This window comes from Anomaloglossus baeobatrachus, chromosome 1 (assembly GCF_048569485.1).
Source record: "Anomaloglossus baeobatrachus isolate aAnoBae1 chromosome 1, aAnoBae1.hap1, whole genome shotgun sequence".
In the NCBI taxonomy this organism is placed as follows: Eukaryota; Metazoa; Chordata; class Amphibia; order Anura; family Aromobatidae; genus Anomaloglossus; species Anomaloglossus baeobatrachus.
In genome coordinates, this window is record NC_134353.1 from 620,618,007 (window position 1) to 620,636,275 (window position 18,269).

An 18,269-nucleotide genomic window follows, 5' to 3' on the forward strand; every position below is an offset into this window, starting at 1 on the left:
AAGTGGAGAAAAAAATGGAAAAAAAGTGGAGAAAAAGTGGAGAAAAAGTGGAGAAAAAAATGGAGAAAAAGTGGAGAAAAAGTGGAGAATAAATGGAGAAAAAGTGGAGAAAAAGTGGAGAAAAAAAATGGAGAAAAAGTGGAGAAAAAAATGGAAAAAAAGTGGAGAAAAAGTGGAGAAAAAAAATGGAGAAAAAGTGGAGAAAAAGTGGAGAAAAAAATGGAAAAAAAAGTGGAGAAAAAGTGGAGAAAAAATGGAGAAAAATTGGAGCAAAAGTGGAGAAAAAGTGGAGAAAAAAATGGAAAAAAAGTGGAGAAAAAGTGGAGAATAAGTGGAGAAAAAGTGGAGAAAAAATGTAGAAAAAGTGGAGAAAAAGTGGAGAAAAAAATGGAAAAAAGTGGAGAAAAAGTGGAGAAAAAGTGGAGAAAAAATGGAGAAAAAGTGGAGAAAAAGTGGAGAATAAGTGGAGAAAAAGTGGAGAAAAAGTGGAGAAAAAAAATGGAGAAAAAGTGGAGAAAAAGTGGAGAAAAAGTGGAGAAAAAAGTGGAGAAAAAGTGGAGAAAAAGGGGAGAAAAAGTGGAGAAAAAGTGGAGAAAAAATGGAAAAAAAGTGGAGAAAAAGTGGAGAAAAAGTGGAGAAAAAGTGGAGAAAAAGTGGAGAAAAAAATGGAGAAAAAGTGGAGAAAAAAATGGAAAAAAAAGTGGAGAGAAAGTGGAGAAAAAGTGGAGAAAAAGTGGAGAAAAAAATGTAGAAAAAGTGGAGAAAAAATGTATAAAATGTGGAGAAAAAATGGAAAAAAAGTGGAGCACCCTTTGGGGCCTTTCATGTGGCACTAAGGGGTGCTTAGCTTTGTATTTAGCCAAAAAAATGAAAAAAAAAATGACGTAGGGTTCCCCATAGTTTTGTAGCCAGCTAGGGTAAAGCAGACGGCTGCAGCCTGCAGACCACAGCTGGCAACCTCACCTTGGCTGGTAATCCAAAACTGAGGGCACCCCACGCTGTTATTTTAAATTAAATAAATAATTAAAAAAAAAAACACGTAGGGGTCCCCCAAAATTGGATCACCAGCCAAGGTAAAGCAGACAGCTGGGGCCTGATATTCTCAGACTAGGGAGGTCCATGGTTATTGGACTCTCCCCAGCCTAAAAATAGCAGGCCGCAGCCGCCCCAGAAGTGGCGCATCCATTAGATGCGCCAATCCTGGTGCTTCGCCCCAGCTCATCCCGCGCCCTGGTGCGGTGGCAAACGGGGTAATATATGGGGTTAATACCAGATGTGTAATGTCACCTGGCATCAAGCCCTGGGGTTGGTGAGGTCAGGCGTCTATCAGATACCCGACATCACCAACCCAGTCAGTAATAAAAAAAAATAGGCGACAAACACATTTTTATTTGAAAAAACACTCCCCAAAACATTCCCTCTTTAACCAATTTATTAGAATGAAAAACAAATCCAGGTCTGGTGTAATCCAAGGGGTTGCCATGACGATCCACACTGTCCCAGTCAATGAAGAGCAGGATGTTCCCCATTGGCTGGGAGAGCAGTGCAGTGACCTGAGCTAACATCAATGGGTCAGCCCAGGTCACTGCAGGGGGGTGACAAGTGCTGCTGTCAGCGAGGTACATTACCTGCGCTGATCTCCAGCACACTAACAGCCCCTGTCACTGAGTTAAATGACCGGCGCCTTCCCCTCAAGTATCGCGAGAGGTCCGTGACGTCACCGCTAGTTAGTCTCGGGTCGGAAGCGAGAGGTGATGTGACAAGCGGCGGCCATGGAGGACAGTGACAGCGCTGAGGTCGGGATGGCGGGACTTCATCACCGCAGGTAAGCCGAGCGGGGGGGGTTTGTGTGTGTGTGTGTGTGTGTATGTGTATGTATGTGTACATGCCACGGGCAGGAGGGGGCGGAGCGAGCTGAGCGGGGAAGTGTGGGCTTCCTGCACGTAACTAAGATAAACATCGGGTTACTAACCAAAGTGCTTTGCTTGGATACCCGATGTTTATCTTGGTTACCAGCTTCTGGCAGGCTGCCAGCGATGGCTCCTGCACACTGTAGCTGTAAAAAGCCCTGCTTTTTGCTGCTAGAACCGTTCTCGAATGTATCTAGAACTATCGAGCTTTTGCAAAAAGCTCGAGTTCTAGTTCGATCTCGAACAGTCCCAAAAATCACTCGAGCTTAGAACTGGAGAACCTCGAACCGCGAACCGCGCTCAACTCTACTCAGCAGTGATGGCTTCCTGGGACTTCTCCACCTCCTCTACCCTGTATGTGAATTCAGATTTCAGTGCCTGCAGCTCTTTCTTATAAGTATTCTCAAGCCTGCTAGCAAATCTGTCCAAATTTTTTTTTGTAGGCAAAGCCTTGATAGATTTACTTATCTCATGTAGATTAGGCAGATCTCCCTCATTGTCGTCCTCGCTGGAGAAGTCCTGCTGTGATTTCCCCGGGTCCTGCTGTGTCTGTGTTTGACTTTCCCGGGGCTGTGAGTTTTCCATGAGGGAGGCAGACGCCATCATTGATCTAGTGTTCCTGACGGCTGCTGAGGTACTCTGGCTGAGGAAACGATCCATGCTGCTCACTGTCCCCTTTATCTCACCTCGGTGTCGGGTGACTTTCCTGGATCTGCCCATAAGCAGGGAGATGTTAATGTGCTCTAATAGAGGCTAATGGGGGAAGTTCAGGACAGAGCTCCCAGCAAGTGCAGCTCACTCGGCCATCAGCAAGCCACGCCCCCCTCCATCTGAGTGTTTTATTTACTTATGTACATATTTCCTTTGTTTCAGATCATGTCTGCTCCTTCTTCCTCTCGTCGTAAATGCCTAAACAACCCTGACTCCTTCTGCTATATTTGTTTTGTTTTCACCATTCCAGTTCCAAGGGCAAACATCAGTGCATTTGTCAAACAAGCATATTTTGCATATTTTAAAGTAAAACTCGGTGATCAAGATAAGCCATGGGCCCCTCACATAGTGTGCAAGGAGTGTGTCGAGAGTTTACGGATGTGGACCAAAGAAACACGTGAAAAGTTGGCATTTGGTATCCCCATGGTGTGGAGTGAGCAAAAAAGTCATTCCACAGACTGTTACTTCTGTTTAGTGAAAACATCAGAATTTAACAGGAAAAATAAAAGTAAAATAGAATATCCAAATCTACCGTCAGCTATCAGACCAATGCCTCATTCTGCTGAAATTCCAGTGCCAGTTTTCGAACAGCTATCATCTCTAGAAGTTCTGAGTGATATTGACGAACACAGTGACAGCAATGATGAGAATTTGAAATTCACAAGGATTCAGTTCGTAAGGGATTTGATCAGCACGAGTTAAATGATTTAGCACGTGAATTGGGCTTATCAAAAAAAGCTTCAGAATTACTAGCATCAAGGCTGAATGAGAAACAGTTACTGGAACAAGGAGCGAAGGTATCATACTTTCGTACTAGAGAAAGTACATTTTTGCAGTACTTTTGGTGTGACAGCGGTTTTGTGTTTTGCCATAATATTCCTGGTTTACTACAAGAATTCAATGTACAATCCAAATGAATGGCGACTGTTTATTGATAGCTCAAAGCGGAGTCTTAAGTGTGTCCTTCTACACAATGGCAATTTATTGGTGCAGTCCCTATTGGGCATTCTGTCTCTCTTCGTGAAGAACATGGAGATGTAAAGAGAGTTATTGAGTTATTGAAATATGACACACACAATTGGATCATCTGTGTTGAGCTTAAAATGTTTTGTTTCCTTCTTGGTCAGCAACGTGGGTACACAGTATCCCTGCTTTCTCTGTATGTGGGATAGCAGAGCTCGAGAAAAGCATTGGGTTGAGTCGAATTGGCCTCCAAGATCTGGTCTTAAACCTGGAGATCCTAACATTCTACATCAGCCACTTGTTGACAGGAAGAATATACTATTCCCACCTCTGCACATAAAACTAGGTCTCATGAAGCAATTTGTAAAAGCATTGCCAACTGACGGCAACTGTTTTAAGTACATCATGTTGGCACTTCCTGGACTGTCCATTGAAAAAATCAAGGCTGGTGTGTTTGATGGTCCACAAATTCGACAGTTCATCAAAGATGAACATTTCACCGGGACTATGTCAGATCTTGAGAAGAATGCTTGGTTATCATTCAAAGACGTCGTCAAGAACTTTCATGGAAATACACGTGCAAGTAATTACAAAGAAATTGTTCAGAAACTATTGGAGAGCTACAAAGCGCTTGGTTGCAACATGAGTATTAAACTACATTTTCTGCATTGCCATCTTGCCAACTTTCCGGAAAATCTTGCTGCTGTTAGCGATGAGCAAGGTGAACGATTTCACCAAGATTTGAAGGTTATGGAAGACCGTTACCAGGGTAGATGGGATGTACATATGATGGCTGACTATTGCTGGAGCATCAAACGTGATTGTCCTCAAGTTAAACACTCCAAAAAAAGCTATAAATGTAAATTTTTACCTTAAATACTTGCATATATATATATATATATATATATATATATATATATCCTTTGTAAAAAAACATGATAGTGTTAAAAAACATATTTGTCATGCCTATTTCTTATATATTTCATTTTTTGTTCATATTTGTACTATTTAAAAAAAAAACAAAAAACACTTTTTAGGTACAGTAGTTTACATATTTTTGAGAAGACAAAAATCCTATAGTTCAAAAACTTGACGTGATAGAGAAAAACTGAGATGATTTCTGGATTCAGCATCCAAAAATTAATTAAGAACAGTTATCTGACCTAACTCCTAAAAAATTGTGTTCCCCAGTGTTATGAACGGTGTGCTGAGTGGTCATTCCTGGAGGAGCCATATTTTGGCAGAATTGGTCAGTCCTGACTAGTACATTTTAGAAAGGTGTAGAAAAGGTGAAAAAGTAGCCATGCATGAGTGCTGTTATATTCATTGTTGTTTATGAGAAAAGGGAAACAATCAATTATGTCAGCATTTGGCATAAACTACAATGTAGAAAGCTGAATGCATGGTCTCTTTATGTCTGGACTTCAAGTTTATAAGAAAGGTACCTCCTCCTTTTTAATAGGTGGGTGCCCTTTAAATTAAGCCAATGCCTATTATATTTTTCAATATGCAGTAAATGTCTCAGGAGGTAATTAAATAAAAAAAGAAAGAAAAATCCAGCATCCGCAAAATGAATGGCTAAAATTTGACTTTAATGGTTCTCCATAAAAATAAGGGTTATACAAATCATGATTAAGGGCAGGCTTGTCTGCTTAAATAATGTAGACCATTGTCTGCTTTTTCCCATGTATTTATAACTTTTGTATCACCCCTATTTTATGAAAGAAAATAAAATCAAATTTTAACCACTTCACTCATTTTGCAGATGCTTAATTGTTCTTTCCATGTTTGATTGAACTACCACTTTGATCGCAAACCAGAGACTCTGTGCACCGAACCCCAATTATCCCTGTGTTTGGTGACCTGCCCATTATACTCTTACCTTTCAGAAGGTAATACTCTAGTAATATTGTTGGCAATCATTGTGGCTCTCAGCTACAAAAAAGTTTTGCACCACTGCTGTGCAGTATATACGAGGGGCTGCTGATAAGTCTTTGGCTTTACTCAAAAAGAAACGAGATATGATGATGAAACTTTACATTTATTACACATACTCTCCACTGATGTCAACACACTTCTTACATCAGTATTCCAAGTTCTGTAAGCCTAGCAAAAAGAAGGCTTTTAGTTGTGCCTCAAACCAGGCATCCGTAAAAGCCATGGCATCAGAAAGGGTGTGAAATTTGGTACCCTTGAGGTGTTTCTTCAGGTTTGGAAACATAATGATAGCTGGAGGGAGCTAGATCTGGTGGATACCTTCAACCAGTTGAGAACCCAGCTCTGCCAGTTTTGGTGTGGTCACTCTTGCAGTGTGAGTGGAGGCATTGACCTGCAGGAGCAAGATTCCTTTGGACAGCTTGCCATGCCTTTTGGCCTTCAGAGCTGCCTTTAATTGGTCTAAAAGTTCAATGCAATACTTTTCCTTGATGGTGGAACCTTTTTGAAGGTAGTCCACTAGCAGAACTCCCTCTTTATCCCAGAACACAGACGCCATCACCTTAGTGCCTGATTTTTGCACCACTGTGCCTTCACTCTTTTGACTGCTCCTTGTTATCAGGGTCATGCAAATAAATCCAGGTCTCATCCATAGTGATCAGTCGATCCAGGAAGTTTTTATCAGTCTGGAAACACTGACAAATGGACCGGGAAGTTTTCACTCGCATGCTTCTCTGATCTGTTGTCAAACATTTGGAGACCCACTTTGTAGATAGCTTTATCATGTCCAAATATTCATATATATTTACAAAATCCCCATGATGTCTGCTATTGCTTTAGCAGCTGAAATTCATCGATTCTCCAGTATGAGGTCATGCACAGCATCGACGATCTCTGGAACAACAACCACTCTCGGTCTTCCAGGACATTCCTCATCATTGGTGTGAAGGGGCCCATTTTAAATTTGGCAACCCAGTTCTTAACTGAAGAATATGAAGGGCATTGACCCCTTAATGTCTGCGACATATCATCATGAATATCCTTTGTAGACTTTCCTTGCAGAAAAAAGAATTGTATCACTCCTCTGCTCTTAGTTGCTGTAAATATCGCATTAGACTCCACCATGTTTTTTGCCCGCATGCGTAGTACACTGTTGCCATAAGCAACAAACACATTTTGAAAACATTTAATAGACACATAAGGCTTTCATGTAATGTAACATTCGTTACCATAGAAACAAAAAAGATCACAAAGCTAAAGACTTATCAGCAGCCCCTCGTACTAGGATTTTCAATAAATTAATTTGTAAATGGATGATGAGAATTATATAAATACAGATAAATTAATTGTAATTTTATTTTGTCATTTATGCCAATATTAACATGACATTATTTTTTTTCTAATGCACTGTTTACTCTCATCCATATTTAATATACAAAAGATACACACCTCATAATCAATGTCCAAATAGGAGATGTCTCCTTTCATGAAGAAATGATGCACATGCCTGTCAACAGTGAAATTGACTTGTCTTCCAAAACGCTCTATGACAACCGAATGCCATTGCTGGTCATCCAGCAGGCTTCCCAGGAATACATTAACATGGGGATTGGAGGCATGAAATTGCAAATTACCTTGAAGACACAAACAAATAAAATATACATATTTTATCTGTTAGAATAAATACCTTGTGCACAGTATATTCTTTGTGTTATGTCACAGTAAGAAGAAGCAAGTATATTTTCTGTGTCTAAACATTTTTTACTCACTTTGTCATTTGCAAAAAAAATCCCATTTTGTACCAAACTATTCAGCTATTAATACTGGCAGAGCATACCACAAGAAAAAAAAACAGATTCTTTTTACACTAATCCTTTAGACGGATATGTACTCTTTTATTCCTTTTCTACTAAGCCTTCCTGAGAGTTCTTATCTATCTGGTTGGGGACAACCTCTTCCTATAACCATAGCCAAACAATAGAAACAGAGAAACCTTAAACTGATGAAATTCTCTAGCAATATAGCAATTTCTGCACTTTACTGTGATTATCTGAACACTAAAGAGTGAATCACTAGTACAAATGAAAATAAGAAACTTTGGAATATATCTTATTAGACAAATCGGCTTATTTTTTCCTCCTAGATAAACCTTTACAGGATTGGGAAACAAAGGTACTTAAGCACAGAAGGAAATCCACGGCACTCACTTCCAGTGAATAAAATCTTTTATTATGACATATTAAAATTCACCTCTCAATGGAGGTCAATGCAGGAGTAGTGATAGGGGAGGGCAAAGTGCAGACAAGTGCAGATTCAGTCAGATGACGGATCATTTCGTGTGACAGGACTTCTACAGGTCTGAATTTTAATATGTCACAATACAAGAAGATTTTATTCACTGGAAGTGAGTGCCGTGGATTTCCTTCTGTGCTGAAGGACCTTTGTTTCCCTGTGATCTGGGGGTACTTTTTCCTGAGCACCACTGTGATTCTAATTGGTTTTGTGCTGCTTGTGGCCTGCTGTCCACATGTGTATAGTGCCAGGTGAGCATTTTTTCTTTTTTTATTACATTGGACTGTACCTTTAAATGGTTATTCCCCTCTCCAAGATCCTATCCCAATATGTAGTAGGTGTAATATTAATATTAGCAATTACCTCCAATTAGAAATGTAATATAGTTCTCCTGATTTAGCCATGTCTCTTACCTCATGTGCAGGATATTGCAGCATAAGTATCCATGATTATAATCATGAGCAACTAGCAAACACTATATGAGTTGACATAACTCATAGAAGTGGTCCACAGTTCATTTTAGTGATGAAAGCAAGTTTAAATAATTTGCGTCTAATGGGGAAACATTACATTGTTGACAAGCTGAGGAAAGACTAAACCCAAAGTATGTTAAGAAGTCAGTGAAAGATGGTTGAGGAAGGGTCATGGTTTGGGGAATGTTTTCTGCAGCAGGAGTTGGGCCTCTCATACAGCTACATGGCAGAGTGAATGCAAGTGTGTATCAGAACCTTCTTCAACCACACGTGGTTCCTTACTTGTGTTCATCACTCAATCAGCCAGCAATTTTCATGCTAGACAATGCCCCATCACACAGGAAAATGGGTAAAGCAGTTCCTTGAAGCTGCAAGCATTAAAACAATGAAATGATCAGCCCAGAGTCCTGATCTAAACCCAATAGAAAACCTCTGGAAAAGCCTTGGTGACAAAGTTATGGCCAAAAAACCCACAACAGTCAAAGAACTGTGGAAGAGACTGGAAGAAGAGTGGACCAAAATAACACCAGAGCAGTATGAGAGATTAGTGATGTTCTGTGGCCGCAGATGTGCTGACGTCATACAGAGCAAAGGCCTTTACACTTCCTACTGATTGGTGACTGTCGTTATCTTTAGAGAGTTTAGTTATACTTTCTCTGTGTTATAGTCATTATTGTTCTCTAATTATGATCATCATGTTTTGGGCAAAATAGAGGGTTTATGTTGATAAACCTTGGATCTTTTGTAACACACTGTTCTAGTAGCATGGTGTACCCCTTACAAAAAAACCCCTTCAAATGTAGATTGCAGAATTACTGAACAAAGCAATCATACATTGTTCTCTAATTTGGATTTCTAGTGTATGTATAAAACTACACCTTCTACAACCTTTTTTTTTGTCTGCTACATTTTATAAACTACTCATAAATATCATACTATATTAAGAGGTGAATCGTGCAGGAGGGACAATAACTTACCTAAATGAATGCTTAAACAAAGCCTTCCTTTAATAAGCTCCAGTGCAATACGATCTCCATTTTGTCCTTCTCCGTGTAGTAAAACACCATCACTGTGCATTGTTTTAAACTTAAGAGAGATCAGATCTTTTGTTGTGCTCATTGACTTTTCATAAAATCGATACATTATAGAGCTTTTACCATCAAGATAAATTATATCCGAACCTACAAAAAAAAGAAAAAAATTCTACAGTTTACCGATTTACAATTTACTGTTATTTTCCTTTATTGCATAAATAAGACCAATGTGGAATTGCAAAATCAATGAAAAATTCATATAATGTCGTATTCATATTTTGTCTACAAGTAAAGTATTTATATATTTTAATGCAGATGTGATAAATATATTAGATTTAGTTTGTCATGGGAACATATAATGGGAACGACTGTTTAGTCCGAATCAGTCCCATCACCTATTCACTTGCAAGTCATACATAGGAAACTGTACAATTCAGAGGTTATGTGGATTAAACAAGTTTTTTGAGAGCTCAAATTTGCAATACATTGTGCTGTGCTTTTAATACGTGCAGTATAAAAAATGATCATGACCTGGTTGCTTTAATCTGTTGTATTCTCAGATTTGTAACTTGGCCACAAACCATTCAAAACACTACTTTAATGACGTTACAAATTATATTTTTTCACTACAGAGTGGATAAAGTGGCATTCCCATCTCCAAGATCCTATTCCCATATGTAGTAAGTTTATTATTATTATTAATAATAATAATAATAATAATAATAATAGTAGCAAATACTTCAATTTATAAATGTAGTATAATTCTCCTGATTAGCTATGTTGCTTACCTCATGTGTAGGACATTGCAGTGGCTTTGGTAAACATGGCTATGACCACTCATATAATGACTGTTAGATAATTAATTGTTGGTGGTTGTAACCATGGATAACTAAGTTACTGTAATGTCCAGCATAGGAGGTAAGTATGTGGTGCCCCTGGAGCGTCAGGTGCCACAGGGATTTGGCCAATTATTCTAAAGCAAAAAATTGACTATGTCCAACAGGAAATATCATGCATTTGCTTCCCTAATGCAATTCATCTGCTCATTTTCTGTTTTTGAACCAGTCACAGAAGAAGTTACCAGGCTACTTGCATCTTCTCACCCTCCTATTTGCACTAATGACCCTATTCCCTCACATCTCCTTCAGACCCTTTCTCCAGCTGTCACTGTCGCGGGCGGGGAGGAGGGTGTCAGCACACCGCGCTCACCCCTTCTGCTCGGGTCCGGCAGTTGCTCCTGGTGGCTCGAGCTGTGGGCCGGATCCCGGGGTGTCTCGAGCGACACTCCTCGCCCGTGAGTGAAAAGGGAGTGTTTGTTGGGGTTATAGTTCGTGACGCCACCCACGGTTGTGGTGATTGCACCACCGCTGCTTTGGATGGGGGTCCCGGGGATGGTGATGGGAGCAGCCGGGTGTTGTGTTGCCCCTCCGTGGGTAGGGGTTGGTGATCCCGGGGCCCAGTGGGGTGCAGGGGCGCAGGGGCAGCGCTGTGCCTTGCGGCACTGAGGTACTCACTCAGCCAGTAAACACGACACAGTTCTCGGTAAACAAACGGCTGGTTGGACGGGTCCCTCGGACGGTTCACGGTGCTGCGGTTCCCTGCAGTTAGCGGTGACGGTCTCTTCCCTGCACCTTTGAAATGTCTTGTGGTATCGGTGGATTCCCTCCGGTTACCCGCTCCCCGGCTGCAATCTGGGCCGGAGGAGCTCTACACTTTGCCCGCAGGCGCCGGCCCTGGGAAACTGGTGCCTTGGCGGTGGCGGTGTTTCCCCGTTGTGGTTGGACCTTTGCCGTCAATCAGGACTTGCTTGTTGGGAGATCTACGTCCCCTTCACTAACGGATTTAGCAATTTACAGCGACTCCAAGCCTTGCTGGGATCCGAAAGCCCCTGCTCTGGTACTGACTGCCCTTTGTATACTGCTCCAGGCCCTGGATACACACAGCCTCCGCGGCCCTTCCAGCAACCTCCAGACAGTCCCACTGCAGATCTTCACCGCTGTCTGCTGACCTTGCTGTTCTGGCCCTACACAAAGCTGGGCTCTCAGGCTTTCTTTCCTTCTGTCACTTTACTGGCTTCTCTCCTTTACACTTCACTACTTTCACCACTTTCACTTCTCCGTTTACTCTAGCCCTCTGCTAGACTTCACTCTGTCTTCACTCTTTCATGTCCCTAGCTGGACTCCTCACTCAAGCTCTCCCTGAGCTCTTCTCGATGTTTACTCAAGCCCTGCCTGGGCTAATCTCCTGGTTTACTTCCTGCCTCCAGAGTTGTGAGCTCCTAGGTGGGCGGAGCCAACCGCCTGGCCCACCCCCTGGTGTGCATCATCAACCTCTGGAGGAAGGCAACAAGGATTTATGGGTTAGCTGGTGTACCTGCAGGGAATGTGGGGTGCGTGTGTGTTATCTGTGTCCTCTGGCTTGCCCAGGGCGACACATTCCCCCTTAGCAAAACGCAGACCGTCCTCGGGCTGCCCGTCCAACACCGGTTTTATTTTCCTTTTTGTTTTTCTGAAAAGGTAAAACGGTATAACATTATCAACGGTAAATAATATACATTTTTAATCAAAAACTCTTCCCAAGACGGGAGGCACATTTACTTAAACGTTTCAACGGTATACGGTCACGGTTTCCGCTCTCTCCCACCCAAGCAACCTGGCCCTGATGCTGCCCCTAAAACCCAGGCAGCACCCCTTGACCCATAGTCCAGCACAAGTTACCCGAGCGGGATCTGTCCTTGCCCTCCAGAGGGTGGCCACCGGTTCCTTTGGTGGCTGGGCCCTGGCCTGCTCTGCTCAGGGCCCTCCCTCCAACCTGCCTCTCCGGAGGCGGCATTGCGGAAACGGTAACGGTACCCAACATATTTACATGCCACTAACGTTTGTGGTTGCCCTGCAGAGTTCACGGGCTTGTCCATGGCTAGTTCCCATGCATTTTTAAACTTTAAACGGTCCCCACGGGGACAACGGTGCCGGCTCCAGTCGGTTGCAAATCACAGCTGACAATCAGGTGAAAACTCGGTTCAATCAGTGTTTTTCCATTTTCCAAAACTTTCAACTTTTCAAACAAGCAGGTGGTCCCAACGGGGACGGCGCAGCGGCACTCCGCTGCCTTTTGCGGCTCAGCAGTCCATTCTCACTCGTGGGGCTCTAGTGCCACCTTCACACGGTGCACCGCTCTGGACCCCAATGGTAGCTCGCTGCAGGCGATCTTCTTCCATATACATGCGGGCATGCACATCCGCTCTACACCCCTCTCGGGCATCGATCTTCCTGCGCAGCTGCTGTTGCCGCCGCTCCCAGCCGGGAGCACTTTCTGTTTGCTCCGGTTCAGCGTGTGCGGGGGACGGACCCAGCCAGAGTCCCTCCGTGTCGGCTACGTCCGGCACCTTCAGTAACGAGGGACCCCGCTGTGACATGGCCTCCTCTGCCTCCTGGCAGCTGCATCCCCGCCGTGCCTCCGGTGCATCTTTGCTGACGGCCTCAGCCTTCGGCTTCTCCCAGGGGAGTGTATCAGAATGGTCACGAGCTTCTGCTGCAGGTCGGTCCGCCGGGGCGGATTGGCAGGGTACCGCTACCGGTGGTGGTGGTAGCGGGCCTAGTGGCGGGGCAGCAGCAGCAAACACGGGTGGCGGGGGAGGTAGCAGGGCGAGCGGGTATGGACCGGGTCCCTCAGCCGCGATGACCGACCCACTAGGGGCACAGGGGCGTGGGTCACTTACCCTCCCTTCCAAGACTCCCTCCACCTCGCGTCTCCATATGGCCGCCACCACTTCCACCATGTCGGCCTCCCACTCCTCCAGGAGGAGCTGCATGCGGACCTGCAGACGGCTGCTTAGCTGGACGGTCCGGACTTCCACCCGCGCCGCGATGCAAGGCGCGGGGACCACGGTGTTGTTGGTCGGACTCAGCATCCTTAGCAGCGGCTTCTTCCAGGAACCAGTAAATGGCCGCAGAGTCCTGGCGTCCCTGCTTCTGTAGCCGCGGCTACATGCGTCCAGCCGCCATCGCGTCCCCCTTAGCTCTTTCCGGCCCCTCCTCTCTCGGGGCGGGGTTTCGGCCTTCGCGCTTCTACTGCTCGAGAAGATGCTCGAGCGGGAACTTTTCGCGCCAAAGATGGCGGCTTCTGAAATTTTTCTGCCGGATGCCTCCGGCGGTAACAAGGCGCACCTCTACATGACGGCAGAGCGGTAAGATCCTGTTCGTGACGCCAAGTTGTCGCGGGCGGGGAGGAGGGTGTCAGCACACTGCGCTCACCCCTTCTGCTCGGGTCCGGCAGTTGCTCCTGGTGGCTCGAGCTGTGGGCCGGATCCCGGGGTGTCTCGAGCGACACTCCTCGCCCGTGAGTGAAAAGGGAGTGTTTGTTGGGGTTATAGTTCGTGACGCCACCCACGGTTGTGGTGATTGCACCACCGCTGCTTTGGATGGGGGTCCCGGGGATGGTGATGGGAGCAGCCGGGTGTTGTGTTGCCCCTCCGTGGGTAGGGGTTGGTGATCCCGGGGCCCAGTGGGGTGCAGGGGCGCAGGGGCAGCGCTGTGCCTTGCGGCACTGAGGTACTCACTCAGCCAGTAAACACGACACAGTTCTCGGTAAACAAACGGCTGGTTGGACGGGTCCCTCGGACGGTTCACGGTGCTGCGGTTCCCTGCAGTTAGCGGTGACGGTCTCTTCCCTGCACCTTTGAAATGTCTTGTGGTATCGGTGGATTCCCTCCGGTTACCCACTCCCCGGCTGCAATCTGGGCCAGAGGAGCTCTACACTTTGCCCGCAGGCGCCGGCCCTGGGAAACTGGTGCCTTGGCGGTGGCGGTGTTTCCCCGTTGTGGTTGGACCTTTGCCGTCAATCAGGACTTGCTTGTTGGGAGATCTACGTCCCCTTCACTAACGGATTTAGCAATTTACAGCGACTCCAAGCCTTGCTGGGATCCGAAAGCCCCTGCTCTGGTACTGACTGCCCTTTGTATACTGCTCCAGGCCCTGGATACACACAGCCTCCGCGGCCCTTCCAGCAACCTCCAGACAGTCCCACTGCAGATCTTCACCGCTGTCTGCTGACCTTGCTGTTCTGGCCCTACACAAAGCTGGGCTCTCAGGCTTTCTTTCCTTCTGTCACTTTACTGGCTTCTCTCCTTTACACTTCTCTACTTTCACCACTTTCACTTCTCCGTTTACTCTAGCCCTCTGCTAGACTTCACTCTGTCTTCACTCTTTCATGTCCCTAGCTGGACTCCTCACTCAAGCTCTCCCTGAGCTCTTCTCGATGTTTACTCAAGCCCTGCCTGGGCTAATCTCCTGGTTTACTTCCTGCCTCCAGAGTTGTGAGCTCCTAGGTGGGCGGAGCCAACCGCCTGGCCCACCCCCTGGTGTGCATCATCAACCTCTGGAGGAAGGCAACAAGGATTTATGGGTTAGCTGGTGTACCTGCAGGGAATGTGGGGTGCGTGTGTGTTATCTGTGTCCCCTGGCTTGCCCAGGGCGACACATCACCACTCACCTAACTAAAATATTCAATCTTTCTCTCTCATCTGGTTTCTTTCCTTCCTCCTTAAAACAAGCCAGCATGCATTCCTTATTAAAAAAAAAAACATCGACCAAAATTGTGCTGCAAACTACAGACCTGTCTCTAATCTCCCCTTCATCTCTAAACTCCTAGAACACTTGGCAAAGTCGTGTCTATTCTACTAGCTTTCAGATAATTCTCTTCTTGACTCTTTACAATCTGGTTTCCACTACTTACACTCTACAGAAACCGCTCTTACTAAAGTCTCTAATCATTTTCTAACAGCTAAATTTAATGGTCACTACTCCCTGCTGAATCTCCTGGATCTCACTGAAGCACTTGATAGTGTTGATCACCAGCTCCTCCTCACTATACTCCACTCTACTGGGCTCAAGAACATTGTTCTCTTCTGGTTCTCCTTCTACCTCTCTGACTGCTCCTTCAATGTATCTTTTGCCCACTCCTCTCTATTTCCTCTTCCCCTTTCTGTCAAGGTTTTTAAAGCCTCCATACTGGGCTCCCTCCACTTCTCTCTATACATTGCCTCTAATGGAAATACCACCTGTAGACTCGGTTTCCAGTACCATCAGTATGCTGATGACACACAATTGTACACATCATCTGTTGACATCACCTCGGCATTACTACAAAATACCAGTGATTGTCTGTCCGCTATCTCCAATATCATGTAGTCCCTCTATCTGAAACTGAATTTGACAAAAACTAAACTTCTCATGTTTCCTACCTCATTTAACCTTCTTAAACCCAATATTATTATTTATATGTGTGGTTTGACCATTACTCCCCAGCAGCATGCCCAGTCTGTTGGGGTCAAATTGACTCAGATCTCTCCTTCAATCCCTACATCAAATCACTCACTTGCTCATGTCACATCCACCTAAAAAACATCTCTCGAATTCAACCTATTTTTACCACTGACTCTGCAAAATCTTTTGCTGTCACTCTTATTCATTCTTGTCTGGACTATTGCAATTCACTACTAACTGGTCTCCTTCTTTTTAAACTTTTCCCTTTCCAATCCATCTATAATGCAAGATCATATTCCTCTCCAACTGCTACATCAATGTATTCACGTTTAGCCAGTCATTGCACTGGTTGTTCATCTGCTACAGAGTCCAATAAATACTAATCAATCTAGCCCACAAAGCCCTCCACAGTTCTGCAGTGCCCTACATCTCCTGCCTCATCTCTGTCTATCACCCTAGTTGTCATCCCTTGAATAACCTAAGGCTGTGTGCACACGTTGCGTTTTTTACCGCGGAAACGCTGCATTTTGAACCGCAGCGTTTCAGTGGCAAATTGCATGCGTTCAGCTTTCCCAGCAAAGTGTATGGGAAAGCTGAAAAATCAGTGCACACGCTGCGTTTCTAAACGCAGCATTTTTGATGCCAAAAATCTGTGCGGAAAGAAAAGCAGCATGTCACTTCTTTTGTGCGTTGTGGCTGCGTTCTCTCCCCCATTGAAATCAATGATGTGGGGTCAGAACGCAGCTACACTGCAGTGACCTGCTTTTTTGTTGCGGTCCGCGGGCTTTGTCGGCACGCCAGAACGCAGGCATTTACCTGGAAGTGAGGTCAAGAGGTTTCCTGTTGACCTCACTTCCTGGCAAAGTTCAGGAAAGCCCCCGGTGTCGCCAAAGTGCCCGCCCCGACCCAACAAAATCCAACATGGCCGCGCGCACAGTAGCGCACCGGCCGCCCTGCTCCTATGTTATCTGTCGCATGTGCCTTGAGACATGCGACAGAAAAATGCACCCAGGCCCTGCCCGTTCACCCCAATTCCCCCCGGTGTCATACATACCTGTCCGGTCGCAGCGCTGATCCCCCGCGGCTCCCTCCTCCTTCACAGCAGACGCCGGCCGGTCACATGTGCCGAGCAGCTGACAGCCAGCACTGTGTTCAGTGTGAGCTGTGCTGGCTGCTCGGCACTCTGCAGCTGTGACCCGGGGAGAGTGGGTGCAGATTTTTGCACCCACTCTCCTCAAATGGAGGGTCTGCCCTCCTAGAAAATGGGGGATACGTTCCCTGAACGTGCCCTCATATTCTAGAAGGTCCAGAGCCGACGTGGGACATCCAAATGGATTTCTGCGGACCCATTTTTTATTAAATTGGAGAACAAGGGAATGATTTGGGGAGTGTTTTTTCTAATAAAAAAATTTTTGTTGTCTTTTTTTGCTTTTGTTTACTGTCAATTAGTTATGTCGGGTGTCTGATAGACGCCGTGACATCACTAATTGCTGGGCTTGATGCCAGGTGACATTACACATCTGGTATCAACCCCATTTATTACCCCGTTTGCCAACGCACCAGGGCGCGGGATGAGTTGGGGCGAAGCGCCAGGATTGGCGCATCTAATGGATGCGCCACTTCTGGGGCGGCTGTGGCCTGCTATTTTTAGGCTGGGAAGAGTCCAATAACCATGGCTCTTCCCACCCTGAGAATACCAGACCTCAGCTGTCAGCTTCACCTTGGCTGGTGATCTAATTTGGGGGGACCCCATGTTATTTTTTTTTTATTATTTTTATTTATAAATAAAAAAAAAAAATGTGGGGAGCCCTCCAAATTGATCACCAGACAAGATGAAGCTGCCAGCTGTGGTTTGCAGGCTACAGCTGTCTGCTTTACCCTGACTGGCTATCAAAAATAGGGGGGACCCCACGCCATTTTTTTTTTTGTTTTTGTGATAAAAACTAGGCTAGGCACCCTTTAGTGCCACATGAAAGGTACAAAAGGTGCCAGCTTAGAATATGCAGGGGGGGGTGGGACGTTGTATATATATTTGACCTCCATTGACGCTTTTTAGGCTGGATACCCACAATCGGGGTTTGCAGCGTTTTGGGCGCAGAGTGTTTTCCCTGCGTCCATGACGCTGCGTTGTGCAGTAGAAGCACAGTGGAAGGATTTTTAGAAATCTCATGCCCACTGTGCTTCTTTTCTCTGCAGCATAAACCGACCTGTGAAGCAGCTTCCCGAGCCTTAGCATGTCAATTTATGCTGCGTAGATGAGTGTTCTCTGCAGGTAGAATAGAGCTCCACAGCAGCCTAAACCCAAATCGTGGGCATGGGTAGCTGCGTTCTCCCGTGGGAAACACTCACATCTCTGCAGGAAGGCTGACACTGTGTACTAGACGCCGTGTCGCTGGATCATGGCCACATAGCCCAACAGTGAGAATATTGTTGCTACAGCTACATTTTGGGGGAAGTAGCTGTGGATTCAAAATGATTAATATACTCCTGAATAAAATCCTTGAGGGGTGCAGATTCCAAAATGGGGTCACTTGTGGGGGTTTTCTGACGTATAGGTACCCAAGTCTTAAAAAATGCACATAAAAAAACGCATGGAAAACGCATGAAAAACGCATGAAAAACGCATGCGTTTTCGATGCGTTGTTTCTCAAAAAGCATTGTTTACAATTCTCCCCTCTGCCAGAGGGT

At 45.2% G+C, this 18,269-nt stretch overlaps 1 protein-coding gene across 1 annotated transcript in view; it reads right to left on the reverse strand.

Moving 5' to 3' along the window:
• The window catches only part of LOC142245804 (contactin-associated protein-like 4), a 795,990-nt gene that overhangs the window by 449,975 nt on the left and 327,746 nt on the right, over window positions 1–18,269 (reverse strand). The window contains exons 5-6 of the mRNA XM_075318773.1: window positions 9,262–9,465; window positions 6,969–7,153 (exon numbers count right to left, since the gene is read on the reverse strand). Coding sequence (XP_075174888.1) covers window positions 6,969–7,153; window positions 9,262–9,465 — 389 coding nt within the window. The remainder of the gene's footprint in view (window positions 1–6,968; window positions 7,154–9,261; window positions 9,466–18,269) is intronic.